Raw genomic sequence first — 11,980 nt, 5'->3', positions numbered from 1 at the left:
ATTTCTTTTTTATTCTTTCTTAGAATTCATATCACTCTACTTACATTATTCAACTGTTCGTAAATTTTATCTACTCTTTTTTCATTAGGCCCCATAGCATATTAATTACAGTTGTTCTAAAGTCGTGGTCTGATAATTCCCACATCCCCATCATATCTGAATCTGGTTTGCTCTCTCTCTTCAAACTATGGATTTGCCTTTTAGTATAATTTGCAATTTTTTTGTGGAAAGCCAAATATAGTGTATGAGTAAGAGAAATTCTGGTGAAGGCTTTTAGTGATGAGGTGACAGAGTCTGGGGGGAGGAGAGGCATTCTGTGGTTCTCTGGTTAGATTTCAGTTTGGGTCAGCCTGTGCTCTTGGGCAGTGGGCTTCCTGAGTGCTTCTCTGCATGCTGCCCCCTCTTAAGTGGGACAAGATGGATAGAGGAGCCTGGAGTTAGATATTTCCTTTCCCCCAAGTTATTTAGGTTATGGAACTCCAAAAGGTTGGGCTCTGGCAAAATAGTTTCTCTTAAAGACAGTGCTTATTTAAGACAAGTATGTACCAGAATGATTACTTTTCTCTTCTTCCTACTAGAAGCACAAATAAATTTTCTCCAATCATTTACTGTAAGAACCTAGTGGAAACCCTGGAGGCAAAAGGCACAAGTGTCCTGCCTGCCCTGGGCTTCTCTGGACTCTGGCTCGGACAGGCCCACACCTAACCTCTAGCAACTGAAGAATTACAGTTCAGATTTTCCTATTCTGGTACTGATTTCCCCAGAGGTTTCTGCTTACGGATTTCTGCTCTAGTGGATTCCTGCACCTGTCTCTCCCTCCGATTTGGAGATCAATGGTTTGCCCTGTCATCTCACTTTTCATGGATCTAAGAAGAGTTGCTGATTTTCATTTGTTTATCAATATTTCTCTTGATATTACAATGAAGTGGTAACTTTAAGCTCCCCGCAAAAGTTAACAGGACACTAGATTTTTTTTCTACAGCTGAGACTGATGTGGAAGAAGTAGATGTTCTTACCTGAAGTTAATGTCATCATTTGCAAGAGAATCAAGCACATACAGTATCCAGAAAAGTAGGAGGATGTAGGCTCCATCATATCCGGAAAAAAGACTGGAATAAGGTCACAAATTGTGAGATACAATGTACAGATTGCATGAATACAAAAGATTTAATCAAGATTATAAAGAGGGATGACCTCAGACTCTTTCCTCTTACAAATCGACCTTTCTCAGTGTTCAGTAAAGTAACCATGTTCCCTCACATTGTTCTGATCAAGAGAGGGAATGAATATGGGAATCACAAAGGCACAGGAGCCAAAACGTGCATGATAACGTAAGAAGAGTGTTTAGGGATTCATGAGTTTGAACAGCTGAAACCAAGTTTGGTTGAACTAAAACACCTTGTTAAAAGTTCTATATGTTACTTCTAACAAATGAAACAGGAAAATTTAACTAGTAAAATTTAGTGGTCAAACTTGCACTTTAAAAATACGGAAGTGGTTTTCTGATTGAGTGGCTGAGTGTTAGAACAAGCAGCACTTGCATCATTACATAAGAAACAAACTGGACAAACTGCAAATTGGTGACTTTTCTCAACTCATAAGAGAAGTAATGTTAAGGGCAAATGCTTAATGTGAAGTTGGGAAAGAAAAGTGACTGCAAGATAAAACACAACTTAAGATTTGCTAACTTTGGAAAGAGTCTGAAGGATGTCACATAAACCCACAATAAGATTCACTTAAAACCTTTAAACAAATTGTTAGAGTTTGAATGTATGCTAATGAATGAGTATTAGAAACTTTGGGGAGAGCAAATATAAGTGTTCTTTTGCAGTTCTTTACTTCAGGAACTCAGCTAGGAACATTCTGACCAACTTTTCTCCTGTTGCTGATTGGAGGGAAAAAATTAGGAATATATTGTTACCAGTTTCATAACTAGATACAAAATATTATTTAAAATCCACCCTATATACATTCATCTTCCCCAAAGCTGAAAGCTTAACATGACAGGGAAGATCAACAAAAATTTAGCCTCTGGGCACTTGTGTAAACCCACTGAAACTGGTAGAGAGGAACAGGGATAAAACCTTCTAGTTTTGAAGGGTTTCTTAAAACATTTAAGTTGCTATAACAAAATGCCTGAGGTTGGGCTATTTGTAAAAGAAAAGGAGATTTGTTTATCTAACAGTTCTGTAGGCCCAAGAATATAGCACCAGCATCTTTTCAGCTCCGTGGAGAAACTTGTGGTCGAGAGCATCACATGGTGGGAGTCTGTGAAAAAGACAGATGTTCCCCAAGAGGGAATCTAGTTAAATGAAGGAGGGATACATTCTCAAATTTAAAAAGAAGAGAGGTTTTCTTTTCCTTACCAGTTTATTAATATGTAAGAAATATTTAATGTTTGAACTGAATAACCTATAGAGACGAGGAAGGTGCATCTACACTTAAAAAAAGAAGAAGAAAAAGAAGAGCATCTTTAGCAGAATAAATTAAGATAAAATCTGGATTGTTTCTTGTTTTAATTGCTCCAAAAGATAACTAATTGTCTAATGCAAAGATAGTAAAAATATAATGAGATTTATAGCTTCTGTGAAAGCAAACTAATTGAGGATTAAAGGCACAAGGGATAGAGAAAAATTAGGAATATATTGTTACCAGTTTCATAACTAGATACAAAATATTAAAGTACTATGTGAAGATGGATTCAGATAATTCAAAATGTATATTCTAAACCCTAGGACAAAAACCACTGAAATACTTTTTTGAGGGGAAGGGACTCAGGAGATTGAATTTAGGGGCATCAACCACTGAGCCAAATCCCCAGCCCAATTTGTATTTTTTTAAATTTAGAGACAGGGTCTTGCTGAGTTGCATAGCACTTCACTTTGCTAAGGCTGGCTTTGAAATCTCAATCTTCCTGTTTTAAAAGGTAAAAAATAAATCAATAAAGGAAATAAAGTGAACTATTAAAATTTCTCAATTAAATCCCATAAAGGTGAAATGCAAAATAAAGAAACAAATAAAAAATGCACAAATATAAACAGGGATCAGGGTGTGTTTCAATCCAACTCTGTCAACAAACATTTAAAATGAAAATGATCTAAAAAGACAAGTTAAAAGTACCGATTATCAGATTGAATAAAGCAAGACGAATTTGATGCTGGCTTCAAGAAAACCAATTAAATATAAACACATAGAGGGATTAAAATAAAAGAATCGAGAACGATATGCCATGAAAACTCTAAAGAAAAAGAAAACTGGAGTCCTTATATTAGTTCCAGATGAAATCGTTTTGGGATCAGGAAAGATGATTAGAGATAGAGACATCACATAATGATAAAGGAGCCAGTAGTCCAGGGACAATCATAAATGCATATGTTCAAGACAACAGAGCTTCAACAATATGTAAGGTAAGAAATGATAGATCCAAAAGGGGAACTAGTTATATTAACAATCAGTACTGATGACTTTAACACTCTATTTTGGTAACTGATAGAACAAATAGGCAGAATATCAATAAAAAAGGAGGTAATGTATATCAATTAAATTATCCTAATTGAAAGATGGGAATACACTCCAACCCATGGGGGAATATACATTCTTCACAAGCATATATAAAATGTAAACCAAGGTGGATTAAATTCTAAACTATAAAACAAAACAATCCTTAAATCATTTCAAATATTTGAAATCATTAAAAGTATGGTCTTAAACCATATGGTGCTCAGCTAGAAATCAGAGCAGAAAGATATCTGGATAATCCCCCAATATTTGGAATTACACAGCATATGTCCTAAAGACAGAACAAAATAATTAAAAAAAAAATAAGCAGAATTAATAAAGTTGACAATAGGAAAGCAATAGAAAAAAAATGAAAAGAAATTCTCTCTTAAAAGAGCAGTTAAAATTGATAAGCCTCAAGCCATGCTGAGCAAATTAGATGATACAAATCAACTATTTCAGAAATGAAAGAGAGGATATCATTACTAATTCCACAGAAACTAGGGGAAATGATAAAACAACTCTATGAATATAAGATAGGCAACTTATGAATTGAACCAATTGTTTTCATGAATAAACTACCAAATCTCCATCAAGAAGAAAAAGACATCCTGAGCAGCCCGACATGTATTGAGGAAATTTGTAGCTGATAATGTGAGGAAAAAAAAGTCTCCAGGCCCAGAGTAGTTATACACATGGACTGAAAAAAAAAATTGCAGATGAATTAAAACTAACTCTACAGAATATTTGCAGGATAAATGAAATATAGGGAAGATTTCACAGATCACTTTATGAGATCTAAATTACCCTGACATTAACACACAATGATAATTTAAAGAAAAATAAGGCAACAGAGTGATATCCCCCATGAAGATAGATGTAAAAACTGAATATTGCCAAATTAACTCTAGCAATATATCAAAATAATACTATATTGTGAAAAAGTGAATTCAGGCTGGTTCAACATGGTTGTCAATGTAGAACATCCCAGTGGACATACAAAAAAAAATCTCTTAGAACTAATTAGTGAGCCACCAAGGTTAAAATTTTTAGGTCAATATTCAAATTCCTTCTCTTTATAAACCATGACCACCTGGAGTTTGAAATTTTTTAAATGCTATTTATAATGGTATCAAAAATGAAGCAATGAGATAAAAATTTAACAAAATATATGCCAGTTCTATATGCTGAAAACTACAAAACTGTGTTGAAAAAAAATAAAGCCTAAGTTGGAGAGCTAAACCTTGTTCCCAGTTGCTATGATATGAATATTTGTGGTCTCTCAAATTCTTGAAATTTAATTTCTATTGTGACAATGTTAAGAGGGACCTTAAAAATGTGATTAGACCTTGAGGGCTCTACTGTCACGAATTCATGCCATTATTATTGGAGTGGGTTTATTATCATGGGCATGAATTTCTTATAAAAGGACAAAATTGGCCTGTTTTGGCATCTGTCTCTTGCTTTCTGCCATGGGATCATACCACACAAGCTCTTGACAGATGTTGATCTTGGACTTTACAGCTTCCAGAAACAAATTTTGGTTGTTTATAAATTACTCAGACTGTTTTACAGTAGCACAGGATGGTCGAAGACGACAGAACAGTTCTTGGTCAATATCAAGTTTTAGGGGGCTGGGGATGTGGCTCAAGCTGTAGCACGCTCCCCTGGCATGCATGGGGCGCTGGGTTCGATCCTCAGCACCACATAAAATAAAATAAAGATGTGTCCACCAAAAACTAAAAAATAAATATTAAAAAATCGAAGGAGAGAACATGGTGGCAGTGCGGAGGGATCAATCCTGTGACCTCCTCAGCTGCGCCGGCAAAGAGAGAGTTCAGTCCGACTGAATGCTGTCTGCTCAGGAACATCTGGCAATGCTGGGCTGAAGTGGATCTTGGGTGAGCAGGTTGAGCTTCACAGAGGCCCCAGCAAGCTCCGTGGGGGTGAATTCAGGCTGCCCGCGTGCAGAGTTGGGCAGAGTTACTGACTGATTGACTGGCTTCCCACTGCCAAACCGCCACGACTCAGCGTTACAGAGACCCTCCAGCGGAATAGAGAAAAAAATCTTCGGTTCTCTTGTGGATCTTTTGAGGTGGTGCCAACCGAGCCTCCATGGGCCAGCGGGCCAAGAGCTGAGGTGGGACCTGGGAGAGACGGACCAGACCCACCCTTCCCACCAGACACCCTGGGAGAGAGAACGACGTCCACCATGGCAGAGAACTGACGTCACCAGAGTTCTGTGGATGGGATTGCTCCCCAGCAAGACCAGCAACCGCAGGTGTGTGACCCTCCATCCGCCTCTCCACACAGCTGGGAAATCTCAAGGGCCCCTCCCCAGCTATCCATGAGCATGATTGTCAGACCCGAGGGAGTCAGGAGGGGCGCCTGACCCCTCCCACCAGCGCTGACAACTGAGGCCTCTTTCGGCAGCTCCCAGGGGCGTGGCTACCGGAGGGAATCAGGCAAAATATGCTGATGGACCTCAGCCCCGTGCATCACAACCTTGGGGTCTGGGTGAATGGCAAACAGAGAGAGTGCCCGGTTGTTCAAGAAAATAGGGCACCCAGGGGGCTGCAGGCCCGGCATGAAGCTAGTTCTGTGGAGAACTCCACCGGTGAGTGGGGCCTGTGGGAGGAGAAACGGGGAGGTGGCTGGAGACCAGGAAAGGCCCTGGGCGACCAGGATTGGAGAGCTGCCCAGTGGGGGAGGAAGAGCCACCTCACAGGGATTGTTTCCTGCTTATTGAGAGGAGAAGCTTGGACCAGTGGGCACAGCTCCACCTGCTGGAAGAGAAGTTAATAGAACTTTAAGACTGCATTTATCTTTTTTTTTCATTTCTTTTCAATTTTTTCCCCTTTTCTTGTATTCTACCTACTTCCTCATTTCTCTCATTCTCTTTAGTGACTTCTTCCTTCCCATTCTCCTACCTTTCCCCCCAAGCATTATGACTCTGTTTATATGTAATTTACTAAATGCATATAGGTAAAAGTTCTGAGGCAATCTATAGTGCTCCCAAGTCCCTACTACCCGCAAATACTCCGGTCCATTCTCCTGTTAATATCCCCCTTCAGTAGAGCAATATTCCAAGGTTTCCAAAATATACCAACCCCTATACCATCACATCACCTGACCTAAACATAAAGTCCCTAGACCAAACCGCAGATCGCTATATGACATCAGAATCCATACACATTTTATGAAACGAATGAATCTGCTTTAAAGTACAATAAAACTCAACATCCCTAGACATAGTCTCCCATCACAAAGGAGAGATCCTGGAGATATACAAAACCAATATAAATTTATAGGAGTAAACAGTAACACAGCAGTCAAACAGAGCCGGAAGTAACGTGAACATCATGAAAAAACAAGGAAGAAAATGAGTACAAACAATGCAGGATAGCCTAAATCTACAGGAGAACCTAGAGGCATTAGAAAAATGGTCAGATAAAGAACTCAAGGAATACCTGACTCAGATGGAATGAAATCTTAAAGAGGTCATTAGACAGCAAATGCAAACAATGAAAGAACACATTGAAAGCAAATTACATAAACAGATTCAAGAAGCAAAAGATGAACTCTACCAGGAGATAGAGATTATAAAAAAACAAACAATAATCCTAGAAATGAAGGAAACTATAAACCAAATTAAAAACTCAAACGAGAGTATCACTAGTAGAGTAGATCAAGTAGAAGTCAGAACGTCAGACAATAAAGACAAAATATATCATCTCAAAAAGAGTCTAGTCAACTCAGAAAGGCTGGTAAGAAACCATGAGCAAAACATCCAAGAGATATGGGATAATATTAAAAAAAAAAACAAATTTAAGAGTCATTGGGATAGAGGAAGGTATAGAGGTCCAAACCAAAGGAATGAGCAACCAAGGAATGAAATAATTTTAGAAAACTTTCTAGACATGAAAAATGAAATGGATGTTCAAATCCTGGAAGCATACAGGACGCTGAGCATACAAAAACCACAGTAGACCAACTCCAAGACATACTGTTATGAAGATATCCAATATACAGAACAAAGAGAGAATATTAAAAGCTATAAGAGAAAGGAGGCAGATTACATTCAGGGATAAACCAATTAGGTTAACGGCTGATTTTTCATCACAGAGGCTGAAAGCGAAACGATCCTAGAACAACGTATTTCATACGCTGAAAGATAATGGGTGCCAACCAAGATTATTGTATCCAGCAAAATTAAGCTTCAGGTTCTACAATGAAATAAAAATCTTTCATGATAAACAAAAGTTAAAAGAATTCGCAGCTAGAAAACCAGCACTGCAAAGCATCTTGGGCAAAACATTATACGAAGAGGAAATGAAAAACAACAACCAAAACCAACAGTGGGAAGTACCTCAGTAAAGCAAGGGGGGGGGGAACTAATCAAAGAGGGAAAAACAAACCAAATTAAAAATAATAAATAAATAAATAAATAAACATGACTGGAAGTACAAACCATATATCAATAGTAACCCTAAACGTTAATGGCTTAAACTCACCAATAAAACGACATAGGCTAGTAACCTGGATTTAAAAAACAGGTCCAACAATATGCTGCCTTCAGGAGACTCATCTGATTGGAAAAGACATACACAGGCTCAAGGTGAAAGGTTGGGAAAAATCATACCACTCACATGGTCCTCAGAAGCAAGCAGGGGTGGCCAAACTCATATCAAATAAAATTTACTTCAAGCCTAAGTTAATCAAAAGGGATAAAGAAGGACACTATATACTGTTAAAGGGAACCATTCACCAACAAGACATAATCATTATCAATATATATGCACCAAACAATGGCACTGCTACATTCATAAAACAAACTCTCCTCAATTTCAAGAGTCAAATAGACCACAACACAATAATTATGGGTGACTTCAACACACCACTCTCACCATTGGACAGATCTTCCAAACAAAAGTTGAATAAAGAAACTATAGAACTCAATAACACAATTAATAACCTAGACTTAAACAACATATATAGAATATATCAACCATCATCAAACGGATATACTTTTTTCTCAGCAGCACATGGATCCTTCTCAAAAATAGACCATATATTATGCCATAGGGCAACCCTTAGAAATTATAAATGAGTAGAGAAAATACCATGAATCTTATCTGATCATAATGGAATGAAACTGAAAATCAACGATAAAAGAAGGAAGGAAAAATCCTGCATCACTTCGAAAATGAACATTATGTTACTGAATGATCAGTGGGTTACAGAAGACATCAAGGAGGAAATAAAAAAATTCTTAGAGATAAATGAAAACACAGACACAACATATCGGAATCTATGGGACACAATGAAAGCAGTTTTAACAGGGAAATTCATTGCCTGGAGGTCATTCCTCAAAAAAAAAAAACCAATAAATAAATGATCTCACACTTCATCTCAAAACCCTAGAAGAGCAAAACAACAGAAAAGGTAGCAGAAGGCAAGAAATAATTAATATCAGAGCTGAAATCAATGAAATTGAAACAAAAGAAACAATTGAAAAAGTTGACAAAACTAGAAGTTGGTTCTTTGAAAAAATAAATAAGATCGACAGACATTTAGCCATGTTAACGAAGAGAAGAAGAGAGAACTCAAATTACTAGCATACAGGATAAAAAAGGCAATATCACAACAGACACTACATAAATACAGAAGATAATTAGAAATTATTTTGAAACCGTATATTCCAATAAAATTTAAGATAGTGAAGACATCGATAAATTTCTTAAGTCATATGATTTGCCCATATTGAGTCAGGATGATATACACAACTTAAACAGACCAATATCAAGGGAGGAAATAGAAGAAGCCATCAAAAGACTACCAACCAAGAAAAGCCCAGGACCGGATGGGTTTACAGCAGAGTTTTACAAAACCTTTAAAGAAGAACTAATACCAATACTTTTCAAGTTATTTCAGGAAATAGAAAAAGAAGGAGCTCTTCCAAATTCATTCTATGAGGCCAACATCACCCTGATTCCAAAATCAGACAAAGACACTTCAAAGAAAGAAAACTACAGACCAATGTCTCTAGTGAACTTAGATGCAAAAATCCTCAATAAAATTCTGGCAAATCGGATACAAAAACATATCAAAAAAATTGTGCACCATGATCAAGTAGGATTCATCCCTTGGATGCAAGGCTGGTTCAATATACGGAAATCAATAAATGTTATTCACCACATCAATAGACTTAAACATAAGAACCATATGATCATCTCAATAGACGCAGAAAAAGCATTCAACAAATTACAGCATCCCTTTATGTTCAAAACTCTAGAAAAACTAGGAATAATAGGAACTTACCTCAACATTGTAAAAGCTATCTATGCTAAGCCTTAGGCTAGCATCATTCTAAATGGAGAAAAATTGAAGGCATTCCCTCTAAAATCTGGAACAAGACAGGGATGCCCTCTCTCACCACTTCTATTCAACATAGTTCTCGAAACACTGGCCAGAGCAATTAGACAGATGAAAGAAATTAAAGGCATAAAGATAGGAAAAGAAGAATTTAAATTGGCACTATTTGCAGGTGACATGATCCTATACCTAGAAGACCCAAAAGATTCTACAAAGAAACTTCTAGAGCTAGTAAATGAATTCAGCAAAGTGGCAAGATATAAAATCAACATGCATAAATCAAAGGCATTCCTGTATATAGTGACAAATCCTCTGAAATGGAAATGAGGACAACCATCCCATTCACAATATCCTCAAAAAAAAAAATAAAACACTTGGGAATCAACCTAACAAAAGAGGTGAACGACTTATACAATGAAAACTACAGAACCCTAAAGAGAGAAATAGAAGAAGAACTTAGAAGATGGAAACATATACCCTGTTCTTGGATAGGCAGAACTAACATCATCAAAATGGCGATATTACCAAAAATTCTCTATAGGTTTAATGCAATGCCAATCAAAATCCCAACGGCATTTCTTGTAGAAATAGAGAAAGCAATCATGAAATTCATATGGAAAAATAAAAGACCCAGAATAGCAAAAGCAATTCTAAGCAGGAAGAGTGAAACAGGCGGTATAGCTATACCAGACTTTACACTATACTACAGAGCAATAGTAACAAAAACAGCATGGTACTGGTACCAAAACAGGCGGGTGGACCAATGGTACAGAATAGAGGGCACAGAGACCAATCCACAAAAGGTGCTAAAAGCATGCAATGGAGAAAGGATAGCATCTTCAACAAATGGTGCTGGGGAAACTGGAAATCCATATGCAACAAAATGAAACTGAGTCCCTTTCTCTTGCCATGCACAAAAGTTAACTCAAAATGGATCAAGGAGCTAGGGATCAAGCCAGAAACTCTGCGTCTGATAGAAGAAAAAGTTGGCTCTAATCTCCATCTCATGGGGTCAGGCTCCAAATTCCTTAATTGGACACCTATAGCACAAGAGTTAAAATCAAGAGTCAACAAATAGGACATACTCAAACTAAAAAGTTTTTTTTCTCAGCAAGAGAAACAATAAGAGAGGTAAATAGGGAGCCTACATCCTGGGAACAAATTTTTACTCCTCACACTTCAGATAGAACCCTAATATCCAGAGTATACAAAGAACTCAAAAAAATAAACAATAAGAAAACAAATAACCCAATCAACAAATGGGCCAAGGACCTGAACAGACACTTCTCAGGGAAGGATATAAAATTAATCAACAAATACACGAAAAAATGCTCACCATCTCTAGCAATCAGAGAAATGCAAATTAAAACCACTCTAAGATACCATCTCACTCCAGTAAGAATGGCAGCCATTATGAAGTCAAATAACAAGTGCTGGTGAGGATGTGGGGAAAACGGTACACTTATACATTGCTGGTGGGACTGCAAATTGGTGCAGCCAATCTGGAAAGCAGTATGGAGATTCCTTGGAAAGCTGGGAATGGAACCACCATTTGACCCAGCTACTCCCCTTCTCAGACTATTCCCCAAAGACCTAAAAAGTGCATACTACTGGGATACAGCTACATCAATGTTCATAGCAGCACAATTCACAATAGCTAAAATGTGGAACCAACCTAGATGCCTGTCAATAGATGAATGGATAAAAAAATGTGGCATTTATACACAATGGAATATTACTCAGCACTAAAAAATAACAAAATCATGGCATTTGCAGGAAAATGGATGGCATTAGAGCAGATTATGCTAAGTGACGCTAACCAATCCCTAAAAAACAAATGCTGAATGTCTTCTTTGATATAAGGAAGGCAACTCAAAACAGAGCAGGGAGGAAGAGCATGAGAAGAAGATTACCATTAAACAGGGATGAGAGGTGGGAGGGAAAGGGAGAGAGAAAGGGAATTGCATGGAAATGGAAGGAGACCCTCATTGTTATACAAAATTACATATAAGAGGATGTGAGGGGAAAGGGAAAAAATAAAGAGAGCAATGAATTACAGTAGATGGGGTAGAGAGAGGTGAGGTGAGGGGAGGGGAGGGGAGGGGGG

General features: G+C 37.5%; 1 protein-coding gene across 1 annotated transcript in view; it reads right to left on the bottom strand.

Moving 5' to 3' along the window:
• LOC107141457 (selection and upkeep of intraepithelial T-cells protein 8-like) overlaps positions 1–11,980 on the bottom strand; it is an 18,558-nt gene that overhangs the window by 4,037 nt on the left and 2,541 nt on the right. The window contains exon 2 of the mRNA XM_015484701.2: positions 1,017–1,109. Coding sequence (XP_015340187.1) covers positions 1,017–1,095 — 79 coding nt within the window. The 5' untranslated portion in view covers positions 1,096–1,109. The remainder of the gene's footprint in view (positions 1–1,016; positions 1,110–11,980) is intronic.

This window comes from Marmota marmota, unplaced genomic scaffold, assembly GCF_001458135.2.
Source record: "Marmota marmota marmota unplaced genomic scaffold, marMar, whole genome shotgun sequence".
NCBI classification, from domain to species: Eukaryota; Metazoa; Chordata; class Mammalia; order Rodentia; family Sciuridae; genus Marmota; species Marmota marmota.
Note: the sequence above shows the minus strand (reverse complement) of the source record. Positions and strands in the feature narration are given on the sequence as shown.